A 19,906-nucleotide genomic window follows, 5' to 3' on the forward strand; every position below is an offset into this window, starting at 1 on the left:
TTCCTGGATAGATAACTGCAAATCTTACAACCGCTAACAGTACGCATGTTTCTGCAAGAACCATCTGACTGCGAGTAAAATAATGTCGGTTTGTACGCACGGAAGACCGTACGTTGCATGCAAGTCCGACCACGCCATCGTTGAGAGAGATTACGCTGGTGTAAGGGACATGTTGGTTGGAATCATCAAAATTGGTCTAGAGTGATGTTCTCTGACGAATCTCGTTTCAGTGTGACAAGTGATTCTGGTCACCAACTACTGTGGAGAGAGCGTGGAACACTTTGTGCACAAAAATTTGTTTGCGAACAATAATCCGTGTGGCCCAGGCGTCATGGTGTGGGCAGGCATCATGCACAATGGCAGAACACCGCTTTACATTTTTGAATAAGAAAGCAATATGTCGCAAATGTATTGCAGAGATGTTATGCTGGACCATGTTCGTCTTTTTAGGGGGGCTGTAGGTTTAGACTTTCTCTTTATGGACGACGATACACGGCCACACTGGAACATTGAAGTGTCAGACACACTGGAAAGTGAAAACATTCTCCGTATGCAGTGACCTGCTTACTTTCCTGACTTAAGTCCAATTGAACTTGCCTCGGAGGACCTTGGCAGACGCGTTGCACGAAGAACCATCCCTCCCAGAACAGTACAAGAACTCAAATCCGCCTTGAGAGAGGAGTAGGAAAACATCCCCCAAGCACTCCTCAATAATTAGTGGGGAGTATGGAAAACAGATGTAAAATGTGCATTAGTGTCCCTGGAAATCATACATCATATTAAGGTACTCCTGTCTCCATCATTCTGACCTAGATCATTTTTTTGTGGTTGTTTGAAAATCATCTAAGTAGGATTATTTTTTTATTTTTAAGTTTTTACTTCATTGATGCAGTAATATCTGTATTGTTTTGTACTTATAATAAAGGCACATCATCCCTACTAACTATATATTTCATTATGTTTCTTTAATTATTATCTATTTTTAATTATTCCAAAAAACGTAACTGTTCCTTAGCAATTGTCAAGCAGTGTATTTATTGCTCGGCTAAAAGTTTTTGATTTATGAAAGGTTGAAATGAAAATGATTTTTAAAAGCTTCAATACTTATTTATTTTATTCATAAAAACTTCATTATAATTATATCAGAAAACTGTAGAGTGCTTTGAGAATCAATATATAAATAATCTCATGAGGAAATATAATGTTAGCACCAAAAGTTTGCTTTTTGAATTGTTTCTGAAAATTATTTAGGAAACTAATTTTATGTTCACCCTAAACTTATGAAATTTTCTAATAAAATTTTTAAATATTGTATTATATTTAGTAGGAGAAGAATGAGATTTTATACTCACTAGATAAGTTAATGGAGCAAAAACATTTAAAACATTTCTGAGTTAAAGTCCAGACATGGGCGGATAGGGAGGATGCATAGGATTGAATGCAGGGTATGCTGTAGGGTAAGGAGGCATACTACTAGATGACACAGGATGTGACAGAGAAGTCGGAGGAATGAAGTTCTGACTTGCTCGGGCTTGATTTAGAAGCTCTGTCATTTTTTCTGACTTAACTCTTCGAAGATGACTAACTTTCTTCTTGCTTAAGTAAGATTCTAAAAATTGATCCACTCCTATTTCTCCAGTTAAAAAATTGTCAGCCAGACTCTATTACAAGAAACGAAAGAGGTTCAAAAAAAAAAAAAAAATCAAGCACAGTAATTTTTTTTTTTTTTTTTTGACAAATTTTACATTAATAAAATTACAAATTTTATGCAAATATTTTTATGTAATTTGAATTCCTAACGTTATTACAAAATTTTTGGTGAAAAAAAAAAGGAAGAAAAAAATTTACCAGTATAAAGAGTTAGCCTATCTTATCTATTTGAAGATCAATAAACTTAACTTCAGATGAAGACAGATAATGTTATTTTTCTATTTAACACAAATGAATTTCCGACATTTTATACAAATACATTCGTATTTCATCATAAATGAACCTTTAATTGAGTTGTCCAGAAGAAAATGTAGTTAAGTCCATTCTTTTTTATGTTTTTGTAAATTTAAATAGAATAACTGTGGTATTCATCTTAGTTATCAAATGGTAAGAGAAACATGTATTATACTATAATCATTCTGTTATACTTCTCTAATCAAATTGATTTGAAAAAACACATTTCAAAATCTAATGTATTAAAATCCTTTTTTTTTTCCTGACTTAACAGCTTTGGTTTCTGAGCAACTCAATAAATGTTCCGATATATGACCTAGTGTTATTTCACTTGAAAAAAGACGTTTGTCATTTTTTTTACAACTGCTTAGACATTCAGAGATAAATCATTTTAAATGAGACTAATACAGGCTTTCGATATTATTTCACACTTTGACTGAAGCACATAAAATAGAAGCAAGTGAATTACTATTAGAAAAAAGAAAACACACAATCATGTTTACTTCTTTTGCACCATTATATTTTAGACAGATAAATTGATGATAAGCAAATCCTATGGACAAAATTCTTAAACTGGTAGTTTGAGAATCTTGAACATCCAATCTTCTAAATCAGCGGTTCCCAACCTTTTTCTCTTTGCGAACCCCTTGGAACAGGCAAAAAAGTTCGCGAACCCCCTGATGTTGAAATTAGTAACATGTAAGAAAGAATAAAAAAACAGCATGTTTGCTTTCCATTTTTTGCAGCATTTGATTGCAATAAGCAAAAATATAATTGTAAAATATCATTAAGTGCAAACATTAATAAAAAGTTAAAACTACATCTACAAGAAAAATTATAAACAAGAAGTTTTATAAACCAACTATTTTTTTAAGCATACTTTAAATTGAGGAAAAAATCCTTAATGCGATATTTGTGGCTGTTTGACGGATCAAAGAAACTGAAAGTTTGGTTCAATGTCTGACAGTTTGAGTCTTAAATCAGGCTCTGCATTCAATCTGCTTCGGTATTTATCTTTGAGATAAGTATAGGAGGAAAATCCTTTCTCGAGATATGATGTACAAAATGGTAATAAAATTCGAATTGCTTTTTTGGACAAAACGGTATAGTCATTTCTTACACTGAGCCAGAAGTCAATTAACGAGAGCTCTTTAAAGGTAGTTTTCAATGAATTATCACAGGATAACTCGATGAGCATTTCCTTTTCAGGTAATGTCAGGGTGTTCTCTAAGCATGGATTTCCTTCAAAAGGATTGCGTATCCAGTTGTTTGAGAGAGGGACGTTACGCCTATTAGGAAAATACTCGTCAAAAGTTAGTTCAAGATGTTGCAGATGTTCACATACATTTCTTTTAACGCTTTCATCAAGTTTCATTGAGTTTTCTGATAAAAAACTACTAAGAGAAGTGAAACAAGAAAACTCACCCATTTCCAGGCATTGGATCCAGAAATTCAATTTTTTTACCATAGCTTCAATTTTATCATATACAACGAAAATATTAACAACTGCACCTTGCAAGGATAGATTTAATTCATTTAATTTTGAAAAGATGTCAGCTAAATATGCAAGCCTTTGCATCCAAAGAGGATCGAATATGCAAGTGGACAAGTGAAATGGATGATCAACAAAAAATGCTTGGACTTCTGACTTCAATTCAAATAAGCGTGTCAAAATTTTGCCACGGGAAAGCCATGTAACTTCTGTGTGAAGAAGTAAAGTAACATGAAGGCTTCTCAATTCTTCACAAAGCGCGTGAAATAGACGGCAGTTGGTGGCACGTGATTTTATGAAATTTACAATTTTTACCGCATCATTCAAAGTAGCGGATAATTCTGCGGGAAGACACTTACATGCTAATGCTTGTCTATGAATGCAGCAATGAGTCCATTCAATTTTCTCGTTGATCTTCTTTACTCACACCACAAAGCCAACAAATTTTCCTGTCATTGATTTTGCACCATCCGTGCACACACCCACACACAAAGACCAATCTATTCCATTTTCTTCAAAGTAACTGTTGACCAGTTCGAAATTTGCTTCTCCAGTTGTGTTGGTTTTCAAAGGTTTTGCAAATAGTACATCTTCTTTAATTGTATCGTTAAAAATATACCTAACATAGACAAGTAATATTGCAGCGTTTGCTACATCAGTCGACTCATTAAGCTGGATCGCAAAATTATTCTCTTTTATTCTATTCACAAGTTCTTTCTCCACATTGCTTGCCAAATCAGTAATTCTGCGTGATACTGTGTTGTTTGATAGCGGAACCAGGTCAATTTTTTTTTGCTGACTTTTCTCCCAGCATACACTTAGCAATATCTTTAGCACACGGTCCAATTAAATTTTCTGCAATTGTATGTGGCTGTCCAGATCTTGCAATTCTATAACTGACTCGATATGAAGCTTCAAGGGCCATTTTACTATCTTCGTTGGATTCTAACAGGAACGTAGAGACGCTACACTTTTTATTATATTCCAATTTTCTTTTAAAATATTCGATAGGTTTGTCCTTGTGTGTCGGATGCTTTGTTTCGAGGTGTCTTCTCAGAAGTGACGGTTTCAAACTGCTGTTCGCTAGAACTTCGTTGCAGAGAAGACAAAGCGGTCTAGATTCAGACTCTTCTCCAGTAAAATAAAAGCCCATTTGTAAATAGTCACTGTCAAATTTTCGCTTTTCTCCTTTTTTCTCCCCTAGTTCACTTTTCTGTTTAGTCAGGGGAGGCGGCAGTTCATTACAGCTATCTATTTCAATATCCTGTGTTGATTCGAAAGTTACTGCTGATGTTGAGGGTTGATCGATTGACTGCTTGTCCATTTGTCGCTCAACAAAACTACCAGTTTTCAACCATCGATCCATAACAGCAGAAAGTTATTAAATCATAAAAATTACCAACACGATTATAACTTCACAAACAGAGTAGCAAGTTTACGTAGCAAAACCAATTGCAAACAAAATCACTTGTTTTCAAGCATCTCTAAATACGTCTGTTAACAACTATTTCTCCAGAACTATGAGCATGCTGATATTATATATTTTTGAAAACGAACAGATGGGTAAAATCCAGTAATAAATTTTAAGTTTGGAGCCTTTTGCTGTCATGTCTGCTATTCGATGACTGAATTCGACGGAAATTCCCGAGTTATATTTCAACCAGATTAGAAATAATACCCCTATGATGCATTCTTTGAGAATTCTTTATTTTTTTCGACATATGTATATTATGTATATTGTTTGATTGACTAAACGCGATGGCGCCTTTTTAAGGTCATCGTGATCCCCGCCACAGCTTAATACAACGTTTCTGCATGGCGCCTCGCAATAAAGAAGGAAGGATATCTCTTTTTGTTGTCTATCGAAAAAAAAAATGAGAACATTTCTTTTTAACCAAGATTATAAAACCGCTGAAAGATTTTTTTTTTTTTTTGAGCTTAATACAAGAGTCTGGCGCGTTTTTAAATAAAAAAAAAATTTAGTAACTATGTGTGCAAATTGAATATTTTATAATTTTTTACCAAACTAGGAAAAATCCGCCATTGCACCGAAATTTTTGCGAACCCCCTTCCTGCACCTCGCGAACCCCTGGGGGTTCGCGAACCACCGGTTGGGAACCTCTGTTCTAAATAATACTCTGAAAAATTGTTTTTGTCCAAATTTTATGAAGAAAGAAAACAATAAATAAACAAATAAAATTCGCTAAGTTGACTCCAGTAAGATTTAGCATGATTTGCATGCCTTACTTTTAAATTACTAAATTTCATTTTATAAAAACAAACTCATTCAAAGAGCATTTAAAACTTCAACGTTTTGAATAATACTATGCATTGCAGTCTTTTGTGCAATATGCTCTCAAAACATACATTAACGAAAATTGATCTCTCATGAATTTAATTAAGATCAGGGTTTGAAAAAAACACGGTTTTTACTAAAAGAATATTAAAAGTCTGATTTAAATCATATTTAAAAAGCATTATTTGCGTAGCTGATTTCACATCTATCATATGTGTAATAGCTAATACTTACTTATCAGTTTACAAAAGAAAAGAGTTGGACATTTCATTTCAGGGGAAGAAGAAAAAGTAACATGTATAAAAATTATAATAACAATACTACTTCATTTCAGTTATTTTAAATATAATACAATAATTATAACAAATAGTTCCTGTGTCGTATAAATGCATTGGAATAATTGAACAAAAATGTTAATTCATTTGTCACTCAGTTAACAGAATGTTTAATAAATACTTTTTAAAAAGAGTGAAATAAAAAAATCATTGTGGAAAATATTACTTACTTCACTTTCTTCTTCTGCTTCAGCAGCAGCAGTCTGTAATAAGGCTAAAGTTGTTTCCAGACACATATTTTTGGTAATGTCATCTAAAATAATTAAGATACTTAGTTTTAACTTTGTAATAAAAAAAATGGGGAGATACAAAATGCTTTTATTGATGAAGCATATTTTAACAGCAAATTACTTTCATAAATATTTAAAATCATTAGTTATTCAGGTTAACTTTGTTCTCACAATTTCTCTAACTTTAACTTCCCCACTCACATTTTAATTGTATAACCTGCTAGTGGCAAAAAACTGACGAAAAAATGCTGCAGCATTCTATAGTTACCAAAAATTACGAAATAATAATTATAAAAACCGTTTAAAATGAATAATTTCCTTGAGTTCAAAGTTGTCTTGCCACTTGGAGGTTAACTTTGAACCATGTCAGAAATGTGATGTAAAATAAGTTGTTTTTGTAAAAATAATGTAATTTTGAACCAATAAACTGAAATTTCTAACCGGGTCATTCCATGTAAAATCAACCAAATATACATATTTATATATTGTTAGCAACTTGGCCATCTTAGATTTTCGTGAAACTTTTACAAATCTTACCAGATTTCTAAAACTTATACATATATACATATATATTTTTTAATCTATTATTTATAATTAATAAGTAATCAATTTTTGAAATTAGTTAAGAAGTACTTTTTTTTTACTTGTCAACAGTGCTTTAAAATGTTATAGTTCAAGTTCTATGGGAGCTACAGAGTTATATAATAGGTTGTTTTAAAGAGAACTGTATACACTTTAATACAATATGCAACAAATATTTTTTTTAAAGTTTTTTTACACAAAATTTTAAAAATTTAAAGCTTCAAACATTTTTGAGAAGGTGTCTTTTGAAATTGAACTGATTTATTAAAACACTCAGATCAATAATATTTTCAGCCTGACTAATGACTGAACCCTATACATAATAATATGTACACTTACTTACATGACCTAAATGTAGCACTTGACATTTCCCATTATTAACTGTCATACCCAACCTATCTGCCCACTTAGTAATATGGTCTAAATTCTCTTGCAACTTGTTGTTCATTTTTTACAATCTGCATAACTTTGACATCAACAGCAAAAGAATTCATGTTTTCAGATGGATATAATGGGAAAATAATAAAGCAATTGAAGCAGTGTAGTTAGGGCAAACGTAACGTGGCAGTATTACAAGGCTATGCGGATACTACACACAGCATTCTGATGCTGTCAGGTTAGATTTGCCCCAAGTATAGAAGCATGGAGATAGTGGACTGAAGTAAAATTTTATGAAGACAATGAAACCTCGAAAACTATGAGGAAGTTCGTCCTCTCCCCTAAAAACCGCTCAAATATGCATCATACAGAAATCATTGAAAGAAAAACATTTTTTAAAGATCATGAACAACCCTGCATAGAAGCAAAGGTGTGTAAGAGGCGAAATTAAATATCTGGAAATAACTTGCACAAATGGTAGAAGAAACTTGCATTTGTTTTGGGGCAAGAGATGGCGCTAGCAGCCCTGAGGTGCTGTTACACATCTTGATTTGGAAAAACTTTTGAATGAATGCCTGCCTAGAGTTTGAACTTTGCATACCTCTGACTTAAAACTTAAATACTTACATACCTTTGCTTGTCATTACCTCAATTTTGCTTAAACTACTTAAGAGTTGCAAAATCATGCTTTTTAAGAAAAGTACTACACGAAAGTACAGTGGCCTCACTACGAGGAGGCGGTCTACTGTGGGTGTCGCCCGGTTGGGGGGGGGGACACCTAAAATCGAATCGAGTTTTTGAAAAATATGAAGCTAAAATGCATATTTATTTATTTATTTAGAAGCTAAACAGCTTCACATACATAGAGGATTGTGTGGCAAGATCTTTGCCTCCGGACACACGCAGGAAAGATTTACAACACGAGAGAAGGAAATAACACCCAGGCCACCGGTGGGAATCTAACCCACGACCTCCAGCTTAGAAGACGAAACTTCTAACACAGCGCCATGGAGGCCCTAAATGCATTTTTAAGACTACAATTTTGAAAAAAATTCCGGGGGTAGGGAGGACACCTTAAATTACCGCCCAGGTTGTCACCAATGCTACACTATGTAGAATCTATTTAAGATTGTATTGGATACCTTACCCCTGCTTTCTTTGTTAGTAAAGATTCTAACTTTTCTTATCATTGAAAAATTCTACAAGATGCAAAAGGATTGAAATCTCAAAAATTGCTTGCAATTTTCGGTAAAGCATGAGTTCTATATTAGTCGAGTTTCCAAAAGAAAGATCTTCACTAAAAGAATTCAAAAATGTAAAAATTCAGTTAAGAGTAAAAAATCTTAAATTTGTCAACTTCTTCATTGTACTAAATTTGACGCCGATTTTTCTAAAAAAGTTTCCAGAAAATACTAGATTTTTGGTCAAAACAAATAAAATAAGAGAAACTTCGTGAAAAACAGCAGCAAAAAAAAACTTTTTACAAAATTTTTTAATGTATCTATTTAAAAGTAAATCACAAAATTCAAGGACTAAAGATAAATTTTAACATTTTTCAAGCACTTGAAAATAAATCTTTTTTTCACAAAGAGTATTCAAGGTTTTTTAAAAGCCTACAAATCACAAAGAAGAAGCTGATCAAAAGCAATTTTGAACAATACCTAATTTCTGCTTTTTCTTTTGCACTCGACCCTTACAAGACTGAAGTTCCTTATGCTTAGAAACAATATCTCCTTTCAAATTGATAAGGAGAGGCTCTTGTGATAAATTGTACTCTGCTAAACTTTTGTTACTAGCTAACAACATCTCTCTCTCAGCTTCCAAATTCTTTACCTGCAAAAATAAAAAAAAAATTTAAAAAAAATGAAAAATAAATAAATAAAATAAAAATTGAATGAACAAATTTAACAAGTTTTAAACTTATTTATTAAATATTTAAAACTCTGATAGTAAAATAATCAATTTATTGTAAAAAGTACTCTGAAACAGAGGCGCAAGATCTTGCTTGGACTTTGTAAGGAAAGGTAGAATTGTCCAATCCGAGAATATTATTGACGGTAAAGATTCTTTGCCTTGGTGTGAGACATCTGGTTCAACTTTTCGTATTTTTCAAAAGCAATGCTGCTCACAGCTCTGAAAGACTGTAGAAGTATTTAAAGATGTGAACAGCTATTTATGTTTTCACAGAACCATCTGCATTACCTAATGGTAGATTTACACACAGGCAGACTAGACCCTTGCCTGAGATGGCAAATTTAAGGGAGGAGTAAAATTTTAAGATTAGAAATTATATAGAAGTTAGATAAATTAAAGAGAAAATTTTCGAAAATTTTTAAAAAAAATTTAATGGCAGATTGAAAGATAACTAGTTATAAAAAGCAAACATAGAACAAGAACAAAAGTAAAGAAGAATACAACAACAAAAAATGAAACCACAGTAAATCAATAAATCGTTCATCCTGTGCCATGCGCACTAATATTTCTCCCACAAGTGTCCCGAGTCCAGCGCAAGGCAGTTACTCATGTGTTTCTCATCCATTTCTTGATGCATGCTGCACAGTTGGCAAATAGGACTTGACAAGATTTTTATTCGGTGCAGATGCTTGCCAAGACAATCGTGGCCAGTAACAAGGCGAAATATAGCAACAGATCTGTCTATTGGAAAAAGTGGAATATTTATGATTTCCTCAATCCACTTCCTGTCTTTATTTGGGACACTTTTGTTTTTCCAATAAGTCTCTCTGAAAGATCATTTAATTAACTGTTTGGCGCCGTGACGGATCCAGACTATGGATTTGGGAGGGGAACTTTTTTCAGCACTTATGTTTACCGGGGGGGGGGGGGGGGAGGTTACTACTCATTTTTTAAACAACACCATAAAAATTTAGTTTTATAACCTACCTTTTTGTTCCGGGATTCTGTTCTACAAATTTTTAAGTACACTTGGGGTTTGGGGGGGTGATATTCCCCCCAGTTCCGAGTGGATCCGCACCTGGTTTAGCAATGAGCAAGGGCTCCCATCAAGGGGGGTTCGAGCCCCCTTTCCTTTAGAAATTAGAACTCCCTTGCTTTTAGTACTTTTTCTTTGCAAAAGTGTAAAAACATTTCTTCTCCAGTCATTAATGAATTAGTTATTAAAAATTTCGTATTTTAATGACTCTAATCTGTCTTGAAATCTGCTTCCATGGGGAAAATTGTGCCTTCCCCCCTAATAATTTCGCATATGGGGGCCCATGGCGATGGGTATAGAATGGAATTGCTTTATAAATTATTTGAACAATTTTGGTTGCTTTCTTTGCCAGGTAATCTGGCGCCTCATTTCCCTGTAGTCCACAATGTGATGGTACCCACTGAAATGCAACCTCTTTATGGTTTTCAGCTAAGTCATTAAGAGCCAGACCAATATTTAGAATATCTGCCGATGCAGAGGCTTCAGGTGAAGAAATGGCCATTATAGAAGCCCTAGAAACTGAAAGTACAACAACCTTTGAGAAATTTTTTTGAATGGCAATGGACAGGGCCCAATTTCCCAATGGGAAGAGTAGGCAGCTGCCTAGGGCGGCAAATTTTGCTTCAATCTCGTTTTAAAAATTATTATTTTTGAAAATCAAACATCAGTTCTTTTTCAATTTCCCCCAAAACAGCGAGATAACTGATACTAACTTGTCAGCGGCCGTAATATTACCGTAATTGTCGAAACCACAGAAAATGCGGTGTGACAGACTTGAGGTAATATGTAATCAGTTTCAGTTTTGGCTTGTGGCAGGGACAGAGTACATCTTCTGTAGAAAACATGAACTTTGATTGTTACCTTCCAAGAATTTCTTTTCCTGAACTGCGCATCAAGAAGAGAGCCTCAGATAAAACAGACATAACATCTGGTTTCTCTTAAAAAGACTATGTGCAGCACTGGAAGGGCTGAGTGACCATTATCTCCCGCGTTTATTTGAACCTTAGGAGTGTTCATCATGAAACATTACTTGAATGTTTAAAGAATTGGAAAGTAATTTAGGATTATTACTCCCGCTCCCCCCAGTAGGTTAGTTAAAACCTACTCTTTTCGGAAAAGCTTAAATACTTTTTCGTCCATTTATTTGTAGAAACCACTTATTTCGAACGAATCAAAATATTTTTTTAACTTTTAATATGTATTGTTTATTTATGAAAGATGACGCTTTAAAACGTCACAATTTGATCGTTTATATATATATATATATATTTGAATATTAAAAAAAAAGTAAGTGAACCGAATGATTTTGAAATTACGGTGTTTTTTATTGTTCAGTTAATTTTGTGCAGTTATTTTATAAACGAAAAAATTAACTAAATTCTGTTTTCATCAATTTAAATGCCATTGTCACTGTCTTATGAAAGTGTTTAAAATCAAATGAAAAGTTTCAGACACACAAATACTAAAAGGCAGAATATAATTTTAACAAATAGTTTTTGAAATCATCACGCTTTTGAAACAAACTAAAAAGAATTTAAAAAAAAACTCTCTAAGCCTTGTTTAGATTTAAAGTCCCATAGAGATTCAACATGCCTCACAGATTGCCTGAAAAGTTTGTGATTGAAAATTTTATAGCAATTAAAATACTTGCAATATTTAAAAGGAAAAACATAGGGTGCATGCACTACATGACTATAAGAAGTATAAAGAGTACATACACACATGTATTTTCACGAAAATAAAGCTTTCGGTGATTTCCCGTTTTTAATATATTCTGAATTTATTATGAACAGAATCAAAATTTTACTATAATATATAAAGTTGAAATATTTCGTGCATCTTAAATCTTCTCTATTACGACGGGCTCGTGAAAATAAGTGCTTTTTAGTCTACTTTCCCAGTAAAAGTCAGAAAAAGGAGAAAAAAGCATGAAAGAAGGCTTAATGCATCTTAAAAATATCGCGAAAAACAAAAAAAAGTCAAAAATAAATAAAATAATTGAATAAACATTGAAAAATTAAAAATTGGAAAGTAGGGTATTGAGATGGGAGAAAATGTCTGTCGGTCTATCTGTCTGTCTGTCCCCCTCCCCCCTAATAACTTTTGAATGAATTGTCCGATTCGAACAAACGTTTTTTTTTCGAAAGATCTCGACAAGGACACCTCATTCCCATATTTCACTTTTTGATTTGAACTATTTTTTGTTCAATTTTGAACAGTTCAAAAAAACTTAACATTAGTGCCTACGGGGAAATTCAAGGCAATTTCGAACTGTGAGGCGAATTTGCTTCAAACAAACTTTGTAGGAAAAAGCTTTTGATGAAAAACTTGTATATAAAATATCTTTTTGATTTGAACAATTTTCCGTTCAATTTTGAACAGTTCAAATCCATTAACATTAGCGCCTACGGGGAAACTGAAAGTCAATGTAGATTCCGTACTTGAAGGCGGTGTTACTTCAAAAAAATTTTGTTTGAAATAGCTCGACGCCAAACTACAGATTCCGACTCCGAGAATTTAGGGTCATCTGACTCCAACTCCTGTGCCCGATAATTAATCGAACTTCGACTCCCCGACTTCGACTCTGACTTTGTAGCTTTGGCAAAAAATTATACACGGAGGACAAATGATCGACTCCGATTCTTGGATATTCGACTCCTTTATCCCAAAATGAGATTGGCTCCAACTCCAACTCCGAAGCTATGGTTTTAACTGTGAAATAATTATTGTTTATATGATTTGTTTTTATTTTTATGCTAAAGTTTTAATTTAGGTATTCAGTTTTCGGCAAATAAATTCGAAGTCATTTATGTTTCAACATAAAGATATGAACAGACGATTTTTTTTTTTTTTTTGACAATGAAAATTATTTCTTTAAGTTGACATTTTATTGTTTTTATTTATTTTGATAAGTGCATTAATTCATTTAAAAAATAATTTTTAGCAACAGGGGAAAAAGAAATGATTTTTTTATATGATGTATTTATTTCAATGAGCTTATTAATTTTAATTATTATTTTTTCATTTTGAAAGCTGTTAAAGATATTTTTTAATGGAAAAAAGTGTATTAGCTGCTTTGTTCAAAAGGTGCTGCTATTTTATTTGTTCGTTTTTTTTTAATTTTATTTTATTTATTTATTTATTTTTTTTTTACGCATCTAATTTTTTTAGATGAGTGAGGAATATTTTATTCCTAGAAATTAGCTTAAAATATTTAAAAAATATGTTTGAAACAATTTGCGATTTTAGCTATTTTTGAGAATATTGATCAGGTAATAGAAAGTAGTATGGGTATACGGGAAAGTAGGCTCGTATAGTTCTAGACAGAACTTCTTGTTAAGTACTTGAATTGACCTTGGATAAATCACAAAAAAGCAGTTAGGCGGCAGATTACAAACCTGCCTAGGGGTGGCATGAAACTAAATTCAGCCCTGGCAATGGATCTGTGAAAGAGCAATATGAATAACTGAGATCCCTGCTGCGTCAAAGTCTGTTTTCTACCTTCCAACAGGAAAATACAAAGAAAAGATCCCACAAAACATAAGAGCGTCCGGCATTCATACAATCGTTCATCATTGAGCCATCTGTAAACAGGTGTAGCCATTCATTATCTGGGTGCAATTCATGAATAGCCTCCAGGGCTACAGCTTTTAGAATTTGGCCATTATTGGTGGTCTTAAAATATTAAAAGCACTTCAATTACATACAGTATGTACAAAATATAAAATCTGTACCTAATTTAAAGATATTCAAATATTAATATTTTCAACATACAGTGATCATGCATGCAAAGTGTAAAAAATAAATAAACATTGTTACATTGGAAAACAATCAGGGGCGGACTGGCTCACTTTGGCCCAGTCGGCAAAGCAATATTTTGGCCCACCTCTGCAAATTAAAAAAGTTAAATTAAACAATGCCGGATCTCTTCCGAGTCGATCAAGACATTAATCTACCGCTAGTTTCTATTTTCCTTTAAGTGTCTGGGAATGCAAGTGAAACGCCCTCCGCAGTTGCAATTTGCGGTTTACGAGTGGGTTACGAGCGAACTGCGGCCAGTTCCCGATGCAAGTGTAACATTTTCGCAATTCACAATTTCTCTATCTTCCTTGGCAACTGCAACCAATAAGAAACAACTTTCAGCCAATGGGGGCATCCTGCGACGACAGACTCACAGAAGTTGTTATGTTTACATTATGCAACGATGGTACGCTCTTTATAAAAACGCTTGAGAAATATGGGGAAAAGCGAATTTAATATAAACATTCTTGTATTTTAATTTTTTCAACTATTGCAGCATGACACACAGAATGTTTGACCCTGTCATCTTTTTTTCCTTGCTTGTTTTAGAGGAAAAAAACTAAATACATTTTGAATACAAAATAAATTTGAACACTGCAATGACACATGAGAAAGATGAAAAGGTAGAATTTAAAGGTGAAATACAAGTAAATTTTTGATTTAGCTTGAAGCTGGCTGAAAGCTTCATAATCATCACATTTTATGCATGATTTTTTTCCTTAATCTAATTCCAATGGTTGATATTTTTGTTAGTCGAAAATTCAAAATTTTGCAACTTCAGATTTGTATTTAAGATTCTGATAAAATAATAATTACAGTGTTGGTTTTATAATATAATTCATTTTCATTTGCTTCAAGCTAAATGGAAACTTCATTTGTCGATTATTTCTTTTTGAATTCTATTCCTTTTACATCTCACAGAAACCTTTTTTGGAACAAAATTTTATCAAATAATACAAAATACTTCCAATTTCTAAGCTTCAAATGAAAAAATTCTTTCTTTTTAGTAGAGCAACTGAATTTATACAGTGATGACAGGATAGTTCTAGCTGTATAGCAAAATACTCCTAAATTCAGTTGCTAAATTAGATGAGCTAAATTATAAAGATTTCACGCATGAAAAAATTGAAATACGGTGAAAAGAGTTTAACACAAGACCGAAGGGACTGAAATATTTTTTCATGTTTGAAGAATTAAATTACCCCACTATAGGTACTACTACAGTGAATTCTGTGTAAATTGACCACTTTCCGTGCAGTACTTTAGTGTTCAACTTTATAGGTTTTACTGTATATCATTTCACGTTAACCCATATTCCATGTTAAGCTTATTTGCGATCAACTTTTTTCACTGTATATCCATAGGTGCGAGTTGGGATATGAGTCCTTGATTGAAAATTTCTTGAATGTATTCCAGTATCGTATTGTTTTTACTTAGGCAAAAATCTTTGTTAAAATCATCTATTGACAGTTAACCCCGCCAAACTCAAGGGCAATTTTTTTTTTTTTTTTTTTTTTTGTCTTTTTCATTCTAAAAATTAACCAGTGCCCCCGTTAAAATGTTGGGGGGATCCTAGGTCAAACACTTTTTGTGCCCCCCCCCTCCTCTTGTAGTCAAACCAAACAATTTTAGCCACCTGGGGCGCCTAAAAAGCAGGGAGTCCTTCCTAGGCCATGCCTTATTCACTAATTAGGCCGTGCAATTACTGTTAGCTGAACCTACAAACTTTGACATATAAAATTCTCAAGTTAATCAACCGACCATGTGTTTTACTTACCTTGGGAAGAGGAAATGAGCATAACCAGTTGTCATAATCAAATCACTCGATTTTCGCAGATCATTCGAGCACTCGATTATGGATTTCTAAGCAATGAACTTCTCAAGTACCACATCTCATGTTCTCGTTTATCACTTCCCCGAGTTTTCCGCAATGAACTTCGCAATTCTCTATATGTCAACCGTTCAAGGATGTTATTTCTTGATCAATTTCAGAACTGAATGGACCTCTCAAATGGTTGACTTCTTAAGAAATTCAGCTGCATGGGTGCCCACAGGGGGTCATGATGCAGACTGCGTTATTGAAATTTGTTAGTGGTGTTAGTCCTAATATTGAGAATCCTATTGGGGACAGATCAACAGTTTTTTAAGGGCTGCTCAGTCACTCTTAAAAGAATGGACACCCTGTGATCTGAATGGTCTTATAATCAAATGATTGCTTCTTCAATTTTTAGTTGTATAGTTTTGTAGTAGAATATATGATGTTAAGTGCTTGGTTATCAAGCAATTCTTTTGGATGATATCAGTGATGTTCTCGTCAATTTTTCGTAATCCACTAAGCACAATATGGGTATGTGATCATATACATAGTATGTTATAATATAAAAATTGATTATGCTTGAGGGTATACGCTGTATGTCTAAAAAATGTTTGAGAGTATATGGCTTATATGGAGAACACAACTGAATGGTATATTTTTGCATGAAAGGTGTTCAAGAATTATCATATCGCATACCTAGTACAACACTGCCACATCTGCAAAAATAACTTTTTGAGAAAAATCAATTTAAATGTAATACGCCTTAGCTTAAATTCTTATAGTAACACAATGACATAATCTCAAAAATAGGGTTAATTTTTTTTTTTCATTTGTAGTTGGTCTTGCATTTTAATAGAACTAATAAAAATCTGAAACATCTGTATTACTCAAAATCAACAATTTTTGACTTGCTGCGGTGTTGTATTGCAGGTGTGCAAATGGGTGGGTTTACGAGAGATAATGATTAAGTATCCCAGTGCTGTAATCCTTAGTAGCAAATTTACAAGTTGGGGGGGGGGAGGCTCGTTGTCTATCACAAAACTATGCAAAGCATTTATACATTGTTCCGTGGGGACTCATAACAATTGCGATGAGGCTAATCCGCCATTGGTAGTTCTTGAAGTAAAAATAGGAGGATGCTAACAGGTGACCTCAATATCAGTCTTGTGCAAAAAAATTTCCCTCCTCTCCCCTATGCATTTTTGGTTAACCTTGCTTGATCAGTTTCAGTTACATCTGTACCATTTGCTCGGTAACTCATTTGCAATAATGAGCGACATACATTTTTTACATACACTGTTATCGTTTCAGCCATAGTATAAATTATACAAGTGCTATTGATATTCTTAAGCTACTGCATACATTAGCATCGTTTTAACCTATTTTTGCAGATTATCCACGAATTCGCATATCCGCAGTTACCTTGCCACCCTATTTCACAGATGATCAAGAGGTTACTATAATAAATATTTTTTGGGGATCTTGACTCTTTTTAATACAATTGATCTCTGGGAAAGTGTCGCAGAGGGGTGCACTATTGCTCACGAGGAGGCTAAGCACCAGTCCCCAAATATGATATATTATCGAATAATTGTTTTCAAGTGTTTTATTTGAATAGGGTTATAATGCAGTAGTGTATCTCTCCCCCACCCAAGGCAATGACACACATCCCTCAAATGTTACAGATGACCCCTAAAATCAGACCAAAAGCCTTCTCGAATTCAATTGTTTGTTTTCAAATCTTTGGTTATCGAGTGATTGTCTTGGTGAATTTGAAAATTGAATAATCAGCTTTTTCAAGAAAAACTTGTTAATGAATAATCATATTAGCAGGTTTATGGGGGCATAGTTTCTGTCCCAGTGACATAGCCTTGGAAGGAAAGAAGTCTTGTATTTGGGTTAAGATCAGAAAATAAATCAATTAAAAGTGCTTGGGGAATCTTCATTTAAAATAATAAAAGTAAAAGACAGTTTCGATGCATGATCCTCATGGGGTGTCCCTACATTCATTATTGGATGACTTGAAATGAAAAAGAAATACAGTACAGTCTCGAAAATCCGAGTTAAGGGCTCATGTCACCTTCGATTACTGATAACTCGGACTATCCAGAAAATTCTTCGAGATTGAAAATTGACACTACAGTCAACGCTCGATTTAACGACCATCTCCGTCCCAGATAAAAAGGTCTTTATAACGAGTGGTCGTTATAAGAGGTATAAATTTAAAAAATGTACACCGTCATCATGCATGACCAAGTAAATGCCCAAATGTTTTTTATCATAGGAATTTTTAGAAAAGTAGTGTGCAAAATATTATGACAGAATATTAAATAAGTTTTAAAGTAGAAAATATAGGGAGGAAAATGTTACACATTTTCAGTTCTGCTACTACTACTACTACCACAACAATTTCTGAAGATAAAACCAGAAACAGAGGTCTGCCTTTTTAGCAGACGTGATTTTTGCAAAACATTATCTTCTGTTTCAGATATAGGTGATAAATTGTGTTTCTCTTGCTTTCCAAAGAAACATTTAAAAGTCCCTCGAGAACCCCAAATCTTTAAAAATACTAGATTCAAACACCAAACTACCAATACATCTGTCAACTCCCTTTTCTTAGGAATCTGGAATTTTCTCGATTTTTCCTCCTATTATTTTTTCTGTGCTACCTGTGGTGAATGGTAATCCCCCCACCCCCTCTTAAAGTTGGATTTGACATTGAAAACTTCAGGCAGATGTCCATAAATCAATGTCATTTTAAGCTACAAATTTGTTTTATTGGAAAGAACACAAGAAACCGTTGATTCGGTCGCTGTATTGGATTAGACGATACAGAACGGTCGTTATAACAAAAGCAAATTAACATAGAGTTTATAGGAACAAAGTTGGGACTTCTACCACTGGTCGTTATAATGGGACGGTCTTTATAATGTGTGGTCGTTATAATGAGCGTCGACTGTATTTACTTCCTTGTACAAAGAAAAAGTATATTCTCACGAAAAATTTATTGCTCAAATTTCAACATAATTTGTCGCTTTAATTGCGTCTAAACAAATTATGACTTTATTTTTTCACAATATCACTGCATATTTATGTGCGCAATTTTAAACAACCAAAATATGTATTTTGACTGCACCGGATACCATTTTGACAAGTTTTCTCAATCTATCAGAGTGTGTACGTACAAGATGTATCTTGCATAACACAAAAACAGTTAATTCTGAAAGGTTTAAATTTCGTTTTTGAAACTCATGTAGCGTCGAGTTGTGCACCTAACTTTTTTACTGCAATCAGATTCTCCAAAAGCGATGTTAACACGTTCTTTGTCGAAAATTTCAATGTCAATTTAGCGTATCAAGTTATTATCTCCATACATATCTTGTAATCGTAATACATATCTTTTAGTTGATAAATATTTCGTGCCTCTTTGGGAGTTGTTGAAACAACCTTGTCAATGTCTTTTCCTTATTTACTGTTGGAATTTAATTAGTTTTACAGAAGCAAAATTTCTCTTTTCAGATTTTAATGAAAATATGTTTTAAGCGACTAAAAAACTAAATTTAAAATGTAAATGAAGTATCTCGGATTAAACAGAACCTCAAACTTTCAAGTCAACTGTAATCTTATTTATTACTGATCACTAAATTTTAAAAACTTTCTCCCCTGTCAGGGCTTCAGTTTGAACAAAGTGCCTGCTTGGTAAGGCATTGGACTCATTAACTGTAGAGCTGCAAAGGCAGTTGAAGAACGGTAGTTTGCGTAAACTTTGACTGATACACGTTTACTTGTTCTGTACCAGCGGAAAAAGGAGGAAGCGCTTTTTCAGGCTTGCTCGTTCCAAATATTGTGCTTAGAACTAATAATTTTTATTGTTAAGACTTATTTCATTTTAAAATTCAAATAAAACCATTGCAGCAATGAAATTGACTGAAATTTGGAATCATCAATATTATCAGACTACCTTACCATAATTTTCATGATATTAAAATCAAATTGAGAACTTTAAAAGAAAATGGCTGTATTTCAATAAAACTAATGACTTCTATACCTGAAGATCAGTTTGCATACAAGCATTCAAATTA

At 33.3% G+C, this 19,906-nt stretch overlaps 1 protein-coding gene across 1 annotated transcript in view; it reads right to left on the minus strand.

The window, feature by feature from the left end:
* Positions 1 to 839: 839 nt before the first annotated feature.
* Positions 840 to 19,906, minus strand: part of LOC129232463 (vacuolar protein sorting-associated protein 37B-like) — a 33,152-nt gene continuing 14,085 nt past the window's right edge. Inside the window, exons 3-5 of the mRNA XM_054866611.1 lie at positions 8,919 to 9,090; positions 6,238 to 6,320; positions 840 to 1,661 (exon numbers count right to left, since the gene is read on the minus strand). Coding sequence (XP_054722586.1) covers positions 1,395 to 1,661; positions 6,238 to 6,320; positions 8,919 to 9,090 — 522 coding nt within the window. The 3' untranslated portion in view covers positions 840 to 1,394. The remainder of the gene's footprint in view (positions 1,662 to 6,237; positions 6,321 to 8,918; positions 9,091 to 19,906) is intronic.

The sequence above is a fragment of the Uloborus diversus genome, chromosome 1, assembly GCF_026930045.1.
Source record: "Uloborus diversus isolate 005 chromosome 1, Udiv.v.3.1, whole genome shotgun sequence".
Classification (NCBI taxonomy): domain Eukaryota; kingdom Metazoa; phylum Arthropoda; class Arachnida; order Araneae; family Uloboridae; genus Uloborus; species Uloborus diversus.